General features: G+C 43.9%; 1 protein-coding gene across 2 annotated transcripts in view; it reads right to left on the bottom strand.

Moving 5' to 3' along the window:
* PLA2G7 (phospholipase A2 group VII) overlaps positions 1–18,033 on the bottom strand; it is a 44,351-nt gene that overhangs the window by 18,005 nt on the left and 8,313 nt on the right. Inside the window, exons 1-2 of one of the 2 annotated variants that reach the window (XM_056126103.1) lie at positions 4,671–4,686; positions 3,037–3,176 (exon numbers count right to left, since the gene is read on the bottom strand). In XM_056126103.1, the coding sequence (XP_055982078.1) occupies positions 3,037–3,145 (109 nt within the window). In that variant the 5' untranslated portion in view covers positions 3,146–3,176; positions 4,671–4,686. Of the gene's footprint in view, positions 1–3,036; positions 3,177–4,670; positions 4,687–18,033 lie in introns of those variants that run through there. The other variant, XM_056126102.1, reaches the window with a different exon arrangement.

The following is an 18,033-nucleotide window of genomic DNA, read 5'->3' as shown; positions in this document are numbered from 1 at the left end:
CTCTCATCATGAAGAAGGTAGGGAGGAGACACATGAGGCTGATGGCTACTCTCTAGATGACACAGTTTTGAGAGTTTTTAATTGAAATGCCATTTGCCATTTTGTCTTCAAATTACTTTAAGAATAGTATTGGAGTCTACGGTGTGCTATCAATCTCCTCATCCATTTTTGTGTAACTCTCATTTGACGCATAGTCCTGATGCTGATTTCTAGATTTGGAAGTGAATTGTACCCATGCCAGGAACTTGACACCCTATGGTTCTTGCTCTCTATTAGCAAATACAATATCTCAAGCCAATGCTTTGAAATATTTTGCCTGGTTTTCTATGTATTAATGTAGCAGCACTGTAGCACTGTCTTCCTGTTGTTCATCGATTTGCTCCAGTGGGCAACAAGTCCCACAACAAATTGTGAGACTTCTTGTTACTGTTTTTGGCATATGGAATACGTCACAGTAGCTTGCCAGGCTTTGTTGTGTGGGCGAGATACTCTCTCGGTAGCTTGCCGGGCTCTCCGAGAGGGGCGGAGGAATCGAACCCAGGTCAGCTGCATGCATGCAAGGCAAATGCCCTACCCGCTGTGCTATCGCTCCAGCCCATGTATTAATGTAGTAAGAATAATATAATCCATTGCTTTGATCTTTTCTTTAATAACACATTTAGGAATTTTGAAAATATTTATTACATCTAAAAATGGTTTAGTGGGTTCAGTGCTGGGGCAGGGTGCAAGGATGAATCAAAGTTCCTTGTTCTAGATTCCATGATTCCACTGACAGCTTTCCAGGAGATTTCACTGCACCAGAGGCTAATTATGCACTCCTGAAATTGATACAACATTGCAGTGCAATGTTGTTTTAATTAAGGAAATAAAAAGAAAAAAAAGATTTGTTTGGAAATCTCTACCTCAGAAAATTAAAAAAAAAATGCATCTGTAACTGCTTCCGGGGTGATGCCTGGGTCATCCAATAAGAAATTGTTTGTTTACAGTCCAAGGAGAAGACAATGGGAAATGAATTTAATTAGGCTGTACATTTCTTGAATTTGGTGCCAAGCTCTTTGCCTTAGTCACCCATGTCCTACCGGTGGAAATACTTGGAAGTATACCATGGTGATGCCTCAGCTTCCTGCTAAGTGGGGAATGAATGGTTCTGTGGGATGATGCCATTTCTTATGCAAATAGATATACAGTATTTCCCCCACCTACAAAGTAGGGCAAAACTTATCTCTGAGGCACTGGGTTATGAAAGGCTCTGGGTTTTGTAAATGTGTTGGTAGGACTCACTCATCAAGCCTGAACAACTCGATCTGGGGAGGCCTTATGAACCTAGGTACACAAGTCTAGATACAGTCTTGACACCTTTCAGAAACCGCCTAAGCTACTCACCTGAGGAGCCCGGATAGGGAAGTGTCTGGATCACAACGCTCCAGAAGCAATTAATTGCATTGCAAGCAGACTCTTCTTAGCACTGGTAAACAGGAACTATAGACAGCTGTCCCACTCTAGCCACCCCTATCCTCCATCCCCAGCCCACCCCCAACCCCGTCTTCCCGCACCACACCTTTATTCCTATTCCCTTCTCTCCTCCTGTTCGCCTTCCACCCACCACAAAGCAAGCAAGGTCATAGGAAAGAACATTCACGTCTGGAGCTCTACAGTGCCCCCTTGTGTCTCCTTCCTGACATTACTTTATTTTTATTTATTTATTTTTTAAATTTTTATTAGTGAGACACCATGAGGTACAGTTGTAGACTTACAAATTTTTGTGCTTGGGTTTCGATTATACAATGATCAAATACTCATCCCTCCACCAGTGCCCATTTTCCATCACCATGGATCCCAGTATCCCTTCCACTCCCATCCTCCCCATCCCACCCTGCCTCTGTGGCAGGGCATTCCCTTTTGTTCTGTCTCTCCTATTGGGTGTTGTGGTTTGCAAAAGAGGCAATGGGTGGCAATCATGTTTGGTCTATAGTCTACTTTCAGCATGCTTCTCCCACCCTGGGAGGATCTTCCCAACACCCTTTATTTTGAGCACCAAATATTATTTATTTATTTATTTATTCACAATAGTGGCCACGTGAATTTGGAATTCTAATATTTCAGTAAAAAATCCTAGAGGGATTACTGCCAGAAGCCCCAGGGTTCCGAGATTAGTGTGTGTGCCTCTGGGTTCATGGACGGTCAGAAGCTGGAGGAGGCATTTGAGGGTGGCAACCCAGAGCATTGTCATGGCGAGGAGCAAGGCTGATTCCACCCCCATCCCATGAAGCCCCACGTGCCTCGTCAGTTCACATACCTGACTGTTCATTAGGCTCTAAAAAATGCAGGACACCAAGTCACCGCCACCCGACATTACTTTAGAAAAGATTTCCTTTCCCTCTGCGTCCTGAACACTCCCCGCCTGCTAGGGTTCCTCTGTTAATCTATTCAGTCGCCTCACCTTACCCTTCCAAGGGAGTGTGTTGTAAAGTTGTTTCTGAGGGTGCCTGAGGGTGGCTCTGTCACTGCGCCTGAGTAAGGGTGGGGTTGGCCATCGAGGAGGAGAAAGAGACTGTGTGGAAGGAGTTCTGCAGAAAGGGCAAGCCAAACTTTTGGTTTCTCTTAAAATGTCTTCTTTAGTATAGCAGATAAGTCACTTGCCCCGCAAGGTGCTGACCTGGGTTCGATCCCCGCATCCCATGTGAAGCCCCCAAGTACCACTGGGAGTGATTCTATAATCACTCCCAGAGCCTGGAGTAAGGCCTGTGAATTGCCAGGTGTGTCGTCCCACAAATAAAACAAATAAATAAAACAAAACACCTTCTCCTACTTCTGTTCTACAACCATGCTGCTGAGGACAACCTGGGCTTCTTCGGTTCTGGTTAAAATGAGGAGGTAAGGAGACCCTTCCCTTCTCCTTCCCCATCCCACTCACCCACCCTGGAAAACAGAGGGCTCTTCACAAGCATCTTCTGAATGTGGGCGGGGACCACACTCAACATTCAACTTCTCTGGGTCTGCCAAGAGTCTGAACTCCTGAACCAATATTTTTCTTACCTGATGATTTAATGTGGCCAATAGGACTTAGATTTTGCCAGTCAAACGGATGGGCCAGTGCGAGGCAGCCACATAGGCAGAAAAGTACATGTATCTTGGGTGGCCACATCTTGGCGGCTGAGCAGGGATTTGGGGTGAATCTTCAGGGTGATTCAAAGAGAGAAAAAGAGGCCAACATTAGTTAAATAGGCTGACAAATCAGTTAGACCAAGACAAATCAGTAACACGATTTCTTATAAGGGAAGAAGAAAATCGCACATCCATTTTCTGTGCTGTGTTTTTAGTAAGTGTGAGGATGGCAGAAGTCTTTGATAATTAATCCTGGGCTGAGGAGCACAGCAAAGGCGTTTGGGGTTTTTGTAACTAATTCTCTTTGTAGCAGGCTAGTCACTTGTAACAAATGACATCAAGATGGGATCATTATTGCAATCACACATCATAATCATGACACTTCATATTACACACTGGCGTGCCTGTAATGTAGCACCCAAGAAGTTTCAGACAATGTTCCAATCATAATTATAAAATGGGCCTATTGCTGCAGCTGTGTTGGAGTTGATGGCATTGTTTCCGTGATCTCTATAATCCTTCTCTGCCCAAAGGCAGAGGTCAGGTCTTAATGAATTATGGATTTGTGGTGCTAGGAATCAAAATTGGGGTTTCACCCATGCAAGGTAAGTGGTCTACCACTAATTATAACCTCAACCCAGGTTTTCTTTCTTGTCCTCAGGGTCTAGTGGAGGGAATGATAGATAAGTGTTTAGATAAATGTTTAGATAAATGTTTATAGAATAAATGAATGAAACCCCAATTAGTCATAATAATAAGTATTGGGACACTAAACTACTATCTTATTGGCAGATTCTCATTAAAAATGTATCCCCTTGGGCCAGAGAGATCGTACGGCTGGCAAGCATTTGCCTTGCACACTGACCCCCCCATGTTCTATCCCGGTCACCACATATGGTGCTCTAAGCCCATTAGAAGTGATCCCTGGACACAAAGCCATTAGAAAACTAAGTAAAGCGGGGGGCATGGTTCAAATTTTAAAAAGATAAAATCTGTCCCCTTTTATTTCTTTTATTTAAAAATAAAAATTTTACACCTTTTGGAGTGATATAAAAGTCCATGTCACTATCACCTCTCACTTGAAACTGGACTATGACCTCCCACTGCCACTATGCTTTTTTCTTTCTTTCCTTTTTGGGTCACACCCAGCGATGCTCAGTGCTCAGGGAATCCTCCTGGCTCTGCACTCAGGAATCGCTGCTGGCAGTGCTCGGGGGACCATATGGGATGCTGGGAATCAAGCCCAGGTCAGCAGCACGCAAGGCAAACACCCTACCTGCTATGTATCACGTCAGTCCCTGCCACCATGCTTTTAACCTTACCCTACAATCTACTCCCATCTTAGCTGCCGAGTGACTACATCACTCCTCTGCTCCAAACCCAGAGTGACTTCATACCTCACAGAGCAAAAGCCAGAGACCTTGAGATCTCTGTATTTATCTCTTCTAGGAAGACACTTGATCCTGAAACCCACATAACAAGCATTCGCATCCTTAGGGGTTGGCTTCTATGTTACCTTCTCCATGATGTTCCTGATCAAATTAAAATTACCACCCAGACCCTACCGCAGACCACTCGGTCGAAGACCACCAGGCTGAGGGGAGACCAGGCGAAGGTGCACAGGAAAGCAGGAGATTCGGCGCGTTGGACAGACAGACACCAACACAAGAGAGGCTGAGTGCTGCTGTGGTTTATTGCATCCAGAGTTCTTCTTATACAGTTACAGAAATAGCGTGGCAAGGCACACATTACATCAGACCATGGGTCATGTTCCCAAAACATCAAGGGGCACGTACACGTTCTGCTTTAAGATTAGGACAGAACATCCGCTTGTCCCAATAAAATATCTGGGTGAAATATTATGTTCCTTACTATTCCTCTATTGTCTACTTTCACTGACATTTTGTCCCAATAAAATATCTGGGTGAAATATTATGTTCCTTACTATTCCTCTATTGTCTACTTTCACTGACATTTAAGTTTTTACTTCCCTAAAAACGCCTACCCATAACCTAAACAAATCAGGACTTTACAGAAACTAATATTAACTCTATTTTACTAGCAAACATAAGTCCAAGACTAAAGGTTAATCAAAACATCTTAATCCAAGCTATGTGATTAATCATCAGGAATAACTAACAGGCAGGCTCCTATTCCCACAGAATGGTAAGGGAGGACTGCATGCCAGAGGCGCTTTCAAAAACAGAAGAGGGGGCTACCGGAGGCATAGACCCGTGGGCCGCGAACCTCCCATTTCCAGGGACCCAGGCCCTTGCCTGAGCCCTTTTGCAGCATGTTGCTACGCGGGCGACACCCTACCTGCTATGTATCACGTCAGTCCCTGCCACCATGCTTTTAACCTTACCCTACAATCTACTCCCATCTTAGCTGCCGAGTGACTACATCACTCCTCTGCTCCAAACCCAGAGTGACTTCATACCTCACAGAGTAAAAGCCAGAGACCTTGAGATCTCTGTATTTATCTCTTCTAGGAAGACACTTGATCCTGAAACCCACATAACAAGCATTCACATCCTTAGGGGTTGGCTTCTATGTTACCTTCTCCATGATGTTCCTGATCAAATTAAAATTACCACCCAGACCCCTTCCCCACACCAGTACATGTTCTATGCACTGCTTCTTATTTTTATCCATGGTATTTACCATCAATTAACATGCTCAGGATATTATTTGTTTAATTTCTCCACTCAGCTCTGTGCAGTAGGGAATTTTAAGTGTTTTTCTCCTCCTCTTCCCCTCTCCTGCGGTCCTAGCATTGTATATAGCAAATAGAAGGTACTTGGTGAGTGAGTTAATCTCATCCTCCTTGCAGCTTATAACACATAGGGTTACTAAGAAGAATGGAACAAGTTTAGTGACCCATGTGAGTACTGGTCCATAATACTAATGGGTACTCTCTAGATAGTGCTAATGTGTTGCAGTTGAGTATAAATACAGACCTGTGGCACAGTTAGCATTAATAAACATCTGGGGCCTGGTGGCCTTGTGTTTGCACTAAAATCATGGGACTGAGAAATGGGAATTTACATGGAAATATTCTGGATACCATTAGGTCAACAAGTCATCTCCAGTGCCTTCTCTCCCTAATACAGTGAACTCAGAAACTACTTGTGATTAATATTATAATAATATTAATATTATTATAATTAATTATAATACATTTATATTATGTTATTGTATATTAATTCTATAATATATTATAATTAATATAATAATATTATAACTGATAACTATTAATTAATAGCGATACCACAACGGTAGGGCGTTCACCTTACTAGCGGCCAACATGGCTGACCCGAGTTCGATTCCTCCACCCCTCTCGGAGAGCCCGGCAAGCTACCGAGAGTATTCGATATGCCAAACACAGTAACAACAAAGTCTCCAATGGAGACGTTACTGGGCCTGCTCGAGCAAATCGACGATCAATGGGAGGGCCTTTACCTTTTACCTTACCTTACTCGTGAGGAAGCCTGGATAACTAGTCACTGAGCAGAGAAGTGTCCCTGATAGCATATGACTTCTTACAAGCAGGAAATTAAAATGTGTTGTGTTAAGTCAATAAAATATCCAAGTTAAGCTCAGGCTGTGACTTGGTGGTACAGTGCATGCTTTCCACGTATAAGGCCCTTAATTTCATCCAGGTACCACCAAAGTACTGTAGCACTGTCCTCCCGTTGTTCATCGGTTTGCTCAAGCAGGTCCAGTAATGTCTCCATTGTGAGACTTGTTTGTTACTGTGTTTGGCATACTGAATACGTCACGAGTAGCTTGCCAGGCTTTGCCGTGCAGGCAGATATTCTCGATACCTTGCTGGGCTCTCCAAGAGTGGTGGAGGAATTGAACCCGGCTCGGCCGGGCCGGCAGCTTGCAAGGCAAACACTCTACCGCTGGGACACGTGGGGGCCTGGGACAGGGGCCACTCCTCCCCTCTGCTGCAGCCCTGACCTGATCCCCGTTTCCTGTCAGTGAGCCAGAGGAACGCTCTGGGCTTTGCCTTGTACCACCAAAGAAAGAAAAGAAATGTAATGTTCTCATTAAGTTGTGGTTTCTGTCCAGGGAGATAGTACAGGGGTTATGATCCTTGTTTTGCAGGTGGCCAACCAACTGTTTGATCTCTGGAGTTTACTGAGTATTTCCTGAGATAGAGCTACAAATAGCACACACACACACACACACACACACACACAACAGCAAAAAACAAAAAATAAACATACAAAAGTTGTTGTTCTACAAAGCTGTTGCTCACAAGGCCCTACCCAGACTAGTATCAGAGAGATGTCAATCAGTGGGTATTTACTAAACAAATGCCACATAACATATTCATAATTTGTCAGCATCATGTTAATTATATAAACAACTGTGATAAACATGGTGGAATCTGACTCAATCCTAGATTTTAAGAGTTTACAACTGGATTTCAGAGACAAGACTGGCAAGAAGAAAGCAAATTACAGGGACACTTAAAAACATTAAATGAAATGATACAAATGTTTGACACAACAAGAAAGATTTGGAGAAATATTTCTCTGGAAAGAAAGGTTTCCACGAAAACAGGGTTCTCAGAACGTTAGCTCTTATCATACAGAATAAACATCCAGAGGTCATCAGAAAAATGCCAGTGGAACTTTGAGCGTCAGCAACCTTTTGACTAACCACACTCCCTCATATTCTCTCTCTCTCTCTCTCTCTCTCTCTCTCTCTCTCTCCTCTCTTTCTCTGCCTCTCTTTGGTGGGATCAGATAAAAGTATGCAGCATGTAAGTCCTTTGACTATATATAATTTCTCTTAATTTTATCTTGTTCAATATAATTTTAAATTGTATTATAAAGTTCCATAATGATTTTAAAAATTTGAGCATGAGAACAAGGTCAATTAAAAACTCGAGTTGCCTCTTTACCGATGACCAGTTTTAACATATTTTTCTCCAGATATATCTGATACCAGCTTTGCACACATGCACCATCTATGCAATATATACATATACACATATTTACCTACACAAATAAATATATAGAGCTTTTAAATGCGTTTTTGAAACTTCACACTACATATTCCATTTACATTTTTATCTTGATAGTATGCAGTTACAGTTTTTCCACATGAGTCATAGCACCAGAAATTACCTTTTAACTTTTAAAATGGCACCAAGGAGTTATTCAAATAAGCTAACTCAAAATATAGGTACTAATATTGATAACACGTGAAGTCGTGCTAAGCATCCTACACATTTCTGGTTACTTGAGAGCTTATGGAAACCACCGCAATCTCAGCAGGAAGAAAAGAAGTGCATGAGAGAGTTTGACGGACTAGCCCACTCAGGAAGCTAGTGTGGAAAGTGGAGCTTAAACCCAGACTGCCCCTGCTTGGAACCACAACATGCCACTATGTAGTGTCCAGTTCTATTAACTCTGAAACTACAATATGCTCAAGTTAATGAACAGAAAAATTATTTTAATGATGCGCAGGAATTCAGGCACTGTTTCCTGGATTGGGAAGATTTAGTAATGGGCTTGAAATTTCTTACTCTCTGAAGACACAAAACTCAGATGGTTCTTCTTTCTTTCTTTCTTTCTTTCTTTCTTTCTTTCTTTCTTTCTTTCTTCCTTCCTTTCTTTCTTTCTTTCTTTCTTTCTTTCTTTCTTTCTTTCTTTCATGAAATGTCATGTTGAAAGACTTCCTAAGTATCTGCAGACTATGGATTTGGAGAAATAGCTTTGAGCTTCCCATGTCAGCAGCCATAAAGTTGAACCCAAACCAGACTATCTGCTCACCTTTTCCCACTGCCACCACTCAGATTTTCATCATACAAAATCTCCTGTAAAAATATATCGATGGAGATGAGTAGAGAGAAAATTCCACTTTGGAAATTTTGCTTTAGAAAATCCTACTCCTCTGCTTACAGCCTCTGGACTGAGAAGGAGCGTGTCACTCAGCCAGTTTGGAAGAAGACTGGGAATGAAGGGGTGACAAATGGAAAACAAAGGGAAACGATAAGAAGGGGGTCTGCCGTTTATAGGAGCACTGCAGGAATACAGAGGTGAGCTGGATCACAGCCCCTTGGTTTTCACACATGTGCTGTGAATAACAAGGTTGTGGGGGGTAGAGACAGAGAAAGAGACAGAAAAACAGAAAGCTGATCACTGATGCTCTCTCCATTCATTCCCTACCCAACCCTGCCAGGGCCATGACCTTCAGTAACAGTGGAACTGGAACGGGATAGAAAAAGCCTGTGAGCTGGGTGCTTGGTTTTGTTTGCTTTTTCACTATTACTGCCTAACAAAGGGCTTGGCTTACAGCCAGCATGAGTCAATGCTTCCTGAGTGAGCAAGAAGGAGCCTGGATTCCTCTGGGTTTGGGCTCACTGGGTGATGTCACACCTTGTACTGGTAGGGAGGGGTGAAGAGTGTAGTAATAGTGCCAAGAGAACAACTGAATCTTGGCTTGGATGTTAGCCACGTGACTTCCTGCAAAGTACACAGTTTTCTGTGGCACTCTTTTCACCTGTAAAATGTCTAAAGATAACAATGATAATAAATTATATATTTATATTTTTTTCCAATAGTGCGTTTGCATTGAATGAAATGAGAACATCAGTATACTCATTTCACTTGTTAGCATATGCAATTGTCAGAGGTAAGCATTTTCTCAAAGATTAAATAAAGAAAAATTATGTTGTTAATTGGGACCTTGAGCTAGAGAGATGGTACGGGGCGGGGGCGGGGGAGGAGGTACATGCTTGGCATGTGGTCTACATTGGTTCCAGCCCTGGCATCACACAGTCTCTTGAACATCCCAAACAGAGTCTTGAAGGCCCCCAGCACTGTGTGGTGGCCTTACTCACGCCTAGAACTGTAGCATCTGAGCAGTGCTCTTCCCCACTTCCCCGCCCTCCGCACCCTTTCTCCCCTTCCCCATGCTCCTTGGGAGACACCTAAAATCACATTTTGCCCAACTCAACACCCCAAGACCTTGTTGACTTCTTCTTTGTTGATTGAAGTAACTTCTTGGACAATATAGTCTTTGCCTCTAGACAGTTATACTGAACATAAAGATTTCGTGAAAGGCTCTAACTGCCCCAAAATTTTGTAGGCAGCCAGCATTCCCCATTTCTTGGAGAACTTTATGTTCACTGACCCCTCTTAGGTTAAGTACTTTAATCATGTCTGAGGCACTCCTTATGGTTATGACTGAGGCCTCACTCTGGAATCTTATCGAAGGTTCCACCCTTTTAGCATCTTACTCAGCATCTCAGGCTGACTTCCCTGATCTAACAAGCTGCTAAGAGCCACCCATGTTTCTATGAGTCCAAGTTAAGTTTCCATTAACTTCCAGATAACAACCCTTTCTTTCAGCCAAGACCTTCTAGATCTTAACTTCTTAAACTATGGGTCAGGTAGATTAAAAAAAAGTTTCAAATAAATTTCTGTATGATTTGTTATATGCAAGCATTTGATCTGTATACCTATTGTGTATACTTTCATACCAGGGTTCAAATCAAAATTTCTCACTCAAAAAGGAATTGCAGGGGCTGGAGCAATAGCACAGTGGGTAGGGCATTAACCTTGCATGCGGTCAACCCAGGTTTGATTCCCAGCATCTCATATGGTGCCCCAAGCACCGCCAGGAGTAATTCCTGAATGTGCATGAGCCAGAAGTAACCCCTGTGCATTGCCGGGTGTGACGGTAACGGTCACAGTCCTCCCGTTGTTCATCGATTTGCTTGAGCGGGCCCAATAACATCTCCATCGTGATACTTGTTGTTACTGTGTTTGGCATATCGAGTATGTCCCGGGTAGCTTGCCAGGCTCTCCGAGAGGGGCGGAGGAATCAAACTCGGGTCGACCATGCTGGCTGCGTGCAAGGCAAACGCCTTACCCGAAAGAAAAATAAAAAGGAAGTGCAAGTGGAAACATTTATGAAATCCCATCCTAGAGGTTTCTTCTCAAACCTCCCCTCTCCATAACACATTTTAAAGAAAAGAATCACAAGCTATAGTAAACAAGAAAACTATTAATATCCTCTAAATCAAGCTGAGGGCTAGCAACTTAGTCTCACTTCCTCAGCAGCCTCTGACCACTAAACATCAGGCAAACATTTTTTATCATATAATGATGGTATGAAGAAATAAAGTAAGTAAAGTAAAGGCCCTCCCGTTGATCATCGATTTGCTTGAGCGGGCCCAGTAATGTCTCCATTGGAGACTTTGTTGTTACTGTGTTTGGCATATCGAATACGTCACGGGGAGCTTGCCAGGCTCTGCCGTGCGGGCGAGATACTCTCGGTAGCTTGCCGGGATCTCTAAGAGGGGTGGAGGAATCGAACTCGGGTCGGCCATGTTGGCTGCGTGCAAGGCAAACACCCTACCGCTGTGCTATCGCTCCACGGGATTCAGAAGATAAATCAGCAGGCTAAGCACATGCTTTGCATGCAGGAGCCCAAGTTCCAGTTCTTGGCATCTAATGATCCCCTGAGCACCAAAGCAATCTCAGAAGCACAGAAAACTGTAAGCAACCCCCAAGCACTGCAGGGGTTGGCCTCAGCACAAAACAAACAAAAAGCAGATAATCCATAATTTAATCACTTGAATTAGGGTTTGAGACATAACTTCAGTATTTGAGGGAGGTAGGTGATAAATGGTCAATGCAAATAACTCTCTGTATTTGAGGAAAACCTAATCCTAAGTGCTCTTGGGAAGTTTAGAAGGGAAACTGGCTGTTCCGGACAAGAAGTCATGGTGGAACTACACTGATGAGATTGCTGGAGCGATAGCACAGCGGGTAGGGCGTTCGCCTTACAAGCGGCCAACATGGCCGACCCGAGTTCAATTCCTCCGCCCCTCTCGGAGAGCCCGGCAAGCTACCGAGAGTATTCGATATGCCAAACACAGTAACAACAAAGTCTCCAGTGGAGACGTTACTGGGCCCGCTCGAGCAAATCGACGATCAACGGGAGGGGAAAAGCAACAGAAGAAATAAAACATTAAAATGCATTTTAAAAACAGTTATCCATCCTCTAAAAGCCTGAATAAGAACTCCTTGGGCCAAGAAGGATTCTTGATGAAGCTTGCTTCTGGGAGTCTCCACAAATTCTCACAATTAACATATCACAGCATCTAAAAAGAGACACTATGGGCGGCTTTTCAGTGCCTCAACTTGTTGCTTTTGGTTTTATTTTGTTCTCACATAGGTATGCAAAGCTATATTTTGACCTCAACAATGATTTGATTCAAAACTTGATTGCTGATTTTGTCAAGAGAAGCAAAAAAAAAATCCTATATTTTATTGAACACCTATTATACGCTAGCACTGTATATAACCACTCATCCTCACAGCAAAGAGTTATGTTCATTAGGATAGATAAATATATTTTTTGATGAATCCTAATGAACATAACTCTTTGCCTATTTGCCTATACGGACATAGTTTTTTGGGAGTGCTCAGGACTTATTTCTGATTCTGTGCTCAGGGGTATACTCATAGCAGTGTTTGGGAGACCATATGCAGTTACCAGGGATCAAACCAGGGTTGCTTATGTGCAAGGCAGATTCCTTATCCCTGTACTATCTCTGCACTCTTTGTTTTGCTTTTGGGGAATATAAATAGTAAACAAAAAAGAATTATTGTCTGCTCCAAATGTCAGGATCTAGATTTCAAGCAATCCAAAGAAACGTTTAGTAGCTGTGTAGAGGGGTGTGTGTGTGTGTGTGTGTGTGTGTGTGTAAACACACAAAAAATAAAAAGGCCGGCAGTCTGGCCGTTTCCCCACTCCAGGGAGGTCGATGGCGATGGTCAGGTGAAGGAAGGAAACGAGGCCAAGCTAGTTGGTCTTAGTAGACGTTTATTACATTGGAAGAGATGTATGTCATGGAGGCCTCAGGAATCCTCGAGCACGTGCGCCTTTGTTCTCTCTGCTTCTGTCCTCAGCCCCATCTTCCCAGGTTCTCTGGTGCACGTGTCTCCCCAGAGAGCCCTGAAATCTCCCTTATATAGATCATAGTACCTCTAAAGGGCGCAATATAATGATGTCATCAAAAGGAGTTACAGAAAGAACATTGAGGCGGCAAACATACATTGTTTCCTTACATCCGCAGGCCAGTAATCCTGGCCTCACCTTTTCACAAGCTACAAGCACTTAGATTAGCACAACAAAGACCAGTCTGCTAGAGCTTGGAATCTACATCTCCAAAAAAGCAGTCTCATCCAAGCTAGTCAGGACACACAGGAAACTGCTTCTAGGACGTGTTTCTCCTCTCCTTGTCCAAACAACATATAAGCATACATAATATTAATCATTTCGTATGGACACAGTAAGAAATACTTTGAGCTTATAGAATTGCTCTCCTAGGGCCATCTCGATCTCAGACTGCAGTGCTCAGGCCAGATATCTTTCCTATTCCTAGCAGCAGGGCCCTAGTCTCGTCGTTACTTTTGGATCATGACATCATTTGCCTATGATCAAACTCTTAACTTATAGTTAAGAATCGTGGCACCTTGGCCTGGCCCATCGCGATGCCAGGGTAGCACATAACTTACCGGCTTGCCCTGGTTCCATCCAGTCCCACGTCGGGACCCTGCCCTTGGAATGCTAGGAAGTGAGGGCAACTGAGGCTTAAGTTGAGAAGGCAGATGCCCAGGAGTGAATAATATTCAAAGCCAATCAATTCCTAAGTTACGGAGCATATTAATTAATTGCCTTCCTGTATCTATACAAAAGGACATTGCATTAAAGTAAACTGCTCAAAAGACATAAGGAGAGGAGAAAGACAATATTAACTTACAGTACAGCTTCAGTGTCTAAGAAGGATGAGACCTTACAAATTGGTTGGGGAAGAGAGCATAGAAGAGGTTACAGACAGACAAAGTAATGGGAGTGACTCGGGAGCACTGTGATGGGTACAATCTGATAAACCCAAGCTCCGTGTACTCCAACATGTGTGTGTGTGTGTGTGTGTGTGTGTCTGTTTGTGTGGTTCAGCTGTTCTCAGCTCTTTATGCCCAGGTAGCTCATGGGGTTTTCGTGGCCTTGCATTCTGCAGCTGAGGTCATGCAGACTCCAGAGCAGGAGTAGACAGTGGCCTGCAGCTCCCCGCCCCCGCCCCCAGCATGGCTGTTTTCTGGGAGCACACTATAGAAGGGATGGAGAAGAGAGGGAGCACAGGGTGTGAGACACTCGCCATGCACATGGTTGTCCTCCAGTCTTGACTCCTCTGTGGTCCCCTGAACACAGAACCAGGGTGACATCCTCTATACTGCTAGGCTGGGACTCCAAATCCAAGAATTAAATTTCTTGATTTAATAATAAAAAAAGTAGGGGATAAGGAAGGAAGTCTGACAAGTTTTAATGAATCCAGCAGCATTAATCTGCCACAATCTTAGAGAGCACTCACTCTCTTCTAGGGAGGAGGACAAAGCCTGCATGATGCCCATGGTTATGCTCCTTCCAGAGTCCCACTGATGCGTGGACAGTCACACAGATGGTTCCCTAGAACTTGCTCTCTTCCTGGGTCATATTATCAGGCACAGAGGCACCTTGAGTCACTTCAGTTTGAAGGTTAATTGTATTGAGGGGAAAAAAATAATCCTAAAATGCTACCGTAATTCCCTACACTACACCCTTCAATGAGTGCATGGTGTTGTGGGCCACTTAGAGGTGGACACAACCTACTCTAGTTCAAACAAGGAAATGTTAATTAATTTAATATTCTTTCTTTTACATTATAAGGAAAGTAAGGCTCAGCCATACAATAAGCAGGATGAAAAGACCATATTCCTCAGTCACCAGACCATCAGGTTTATAGCAGTCATGAGCCCTCCCTGGAGTGGAGGTGCACCTAGGTCCTTCTGTGCAGAGAAGGGCAGAGCATGGTGAGTCTGCAAACAGCAACGGAAGTGACCTGGGGTTGTACTCTGGAGGTTCACCTCTGAAAGCTCCATCTCCCAGTGGGAGAAATGGAATGAACTATACCTTTCTCAGGGGGTTGCTGATGGAAGAGGAAGTGCCCCCAATACCAACTCGCAATGAATATTCTTTTCCTTTCTTCACCAGGGAGCAGCTTCGTTCCTCTGGTGGCATAGGACAATATGTTGCCGGAAGAGACTGACCAGGGACCTGAAGGGCAGTGATGTTCTCAGCTGATTGCTGGCTCAGGCCCCATCAGACTGCGTGCTGTGTGCTGGGGATGATCAGCATTTCCTGTAACTCTGCACTTCTAAGGTCAGGAGCAGTGACCCTCCTCTTCCGACTGACAAGCAAAAAAATGTGCTCTAGGGCTGAGTATGATAGTTCTTGGTTTAACCGGCCACAGTGTCATCTAAACAGCTTTGGGTGAAGATGAACAAGAACCAAACTCAAAGGAACTAGGTTGAAAAACATCTACTTAAAGAGAAATAAATGGAACTATGTGCCTTTGGCTAAGCCTGGGATGCTTAACTGATGGATCAAATAGTTGGCTTCGGTTTATAAAGATCTGCATATTCTTCATACATGCATTCAAGTTTCACAACACTTGCTTTTCTGTTTTTTCTCCAGTTAACTAGCTGGGGACCTTCTGGAATGAAGACACCCTTGCCAGTTTCCCCAGCCTGAAGTCCCTGCCCTCCACAATGATGCTCAGAGCATCGCTCCTGCAATGATAAATGCTTCTTCATCCCGTCCTCATCTTTTTTATAATTGAAACTCTAAGCACATTCTTCTTTGAGGAAAACAGATCTATCTATTACAATCCTTCCATCCAGCTCCGGGGTCAAACTCACCCTCTCCTCTTCTAATACATCCTCATTGTTTGTTGTTGCTGTTGTTTGTTTGTTTCTTTTTTCCCCCCTTGATTGGCCTCCCCAGCCTTCCTCAGGGTTACACAGAAGTCACTTCTTTTTTTTCTGCTTTTTGGGTAACACCCAGAGATGTTCAGGGGTTACTCCTGGCTCTGCACTCAGGAATTACTCCTGGCAGTGCTTGAGGGACCATCTGGGATGCTGGGGTTTGAACCCAGGTTGGCCGCGTGCAAGGCAAATGGCTTACCCACTGTGCTATATCGCTCTGGCCCCAGGAGTCACTTCTAAGGGTGCTCAGTCAACTGCACCAGGTCCAAGGATATGGTGCAACTCACACCCTGCAACCGAGTGCACCAACAAGGTCACTTTTTTTTCTTTTTGGGTCACACCCAGCGATGCACTGGGGTTACTCCTGGCTCTTCACTCAGGAATTACCCCTGGCAGTGTTTGGGGGACTATATGGGATGCTGGGAATCGAACCGGGGTCAGCCGCATGCAAGGCAAAGGCTCTACCCGCTGAGCTATCGCTCCAGCTCCACAAGGTCACTTTTGAGGTCCTCGGGTATCTCCAGGACGATAGAAATGTGAAGAATTAAACTAACTCAGGGTCCTTCACATGCAAAGCAGGTGCCTTGGACCCCTGCGCTGGCTCTCCTGCTCCACGTGCTCTGTGTTTGACCAGCTCCTCATCCCAACTTCTTGCCTCTTCCTCCCTGAGTTGCCTGAGTTGAGGGGATGCAGTGGCCCAGTGGAGTGTAACATCAGCCTTCTGCAGTGTCTCATTATCACCCATAAACTCTGTTCACTCCCTCTATCACTTTGTATTGAAGTCATGGTTGTTTCCTAGCATTTAAAATGTTTTCTTTAGTTTTGGGTTTCTTGGCCACACCTGTGGTGCCTGGGGACCACTCTCAGATTCTGGAGGAATAGTCACTCTGGGCAGAGTCGGGGAGGGAGGGAAGGAGGGAGGGAGGGGGACCAAGTCCCTACTCTCGCATGCAAAACAGGTCCTCCAGCCCTTTCTACTATTTTCTTGCATTCTCTTCCTTTTCTTTGTAGTATCAGGGATTGAAGCCTAGGTCTCATACATGCAAAGTATGAAATGACCCTATGCCACATCTTCAACCCAACCTTTTAAATATTTTCTTTCTCCAGATAGACTGAAAAGGGCAAAATACCCATGACATTTGTCACAACCCTTTGCACCCAAGAGAGAAGTCAGGAGACTGATAATACATCCCTGTTTCGGATCCATTTCTCTAGCTTTAATTTCTATGCAAGCTGTTTTGTTGTTTTAGATCTGTTATTATAAATAGCTATCAATCCTATATGAAGATCTCTGTCACAGCTCAATGACTTCCTCAAACACTAGTTTCTTTTATTTCTGATAGATATTGAGACTACTAAGGGGAAGAATCTGAGGCCTCTGAACCTACAGAGAAATAATTCTTAGGACATCTTTTAGTACTTGAAGTTCTCTTTTCACAAAAAAGTTAGTCAGAAATGCACATACATTTGAGAACTGGGACCCTGAAAACTATTATCCATTGTTGATAATAGTAATTTCCCTTACAATAGTGAGACCCAATGTAATATTAAACCCCTTGTAAAGTAGCCTTCATATTAACTGGAGCACTGGAGCACTGTTCTCCCGTTGTTCATTGATTTTCTTGAGTGGGCACTAGTAACGTCTCCATTGTAAGACTTCTTACTGTTTATGGCACATCGAATATGCCATGGGGAGCTTGGCAGACTCTGCAGTGCTAACGGGATACTCTTGGTAACTTGCCGGGTTCTCCGAGAGGGACGGAGGAATCAAACCCGGGTCGGCCGCGTGCAAGGCAAACGCCATATCCACTGTGATATAGCTCCAGCCCTCATAATAACTATGTACAAAATTTATCATCATCACCATTTGTTAATACCAAAATTTTCTGGCTGGTAGGAACAGTATATAGTTAAACTGAAATTCGAAAAACACTTATTCTTCAGCACTGTAAAATTTACCAAAGTGCAATCAGCAATTCTAATGGTGTGTGTGTGTGGGGGGGGCGTGTATATTGACTCTGGTGATTTGTGGAGGGCTGGAGCGATAGCACAGTGGTAGGGCATTTGCCTTGCATGCAGCTAGCCCAGC

This window comes from Sorex fumeus, unplaced genomic scaffold (assembly GCF_029834395.1).
Source record: "Sorex fumeus unplaced genomic scaffold, SorFum_2.1 ptg000061l, whole genome shotgun sequence".
Lineage (NCBI taxonomy): Eukaryota > Metazoa > Chordata > Mammalia > Eulipotyphla > Soricidae > Sorex > Sorex fumeus.
Note: the sequence above shows the minus strand (reverse complement) of the source record. Positions and strands in the feature narration are given on the sequence as shown.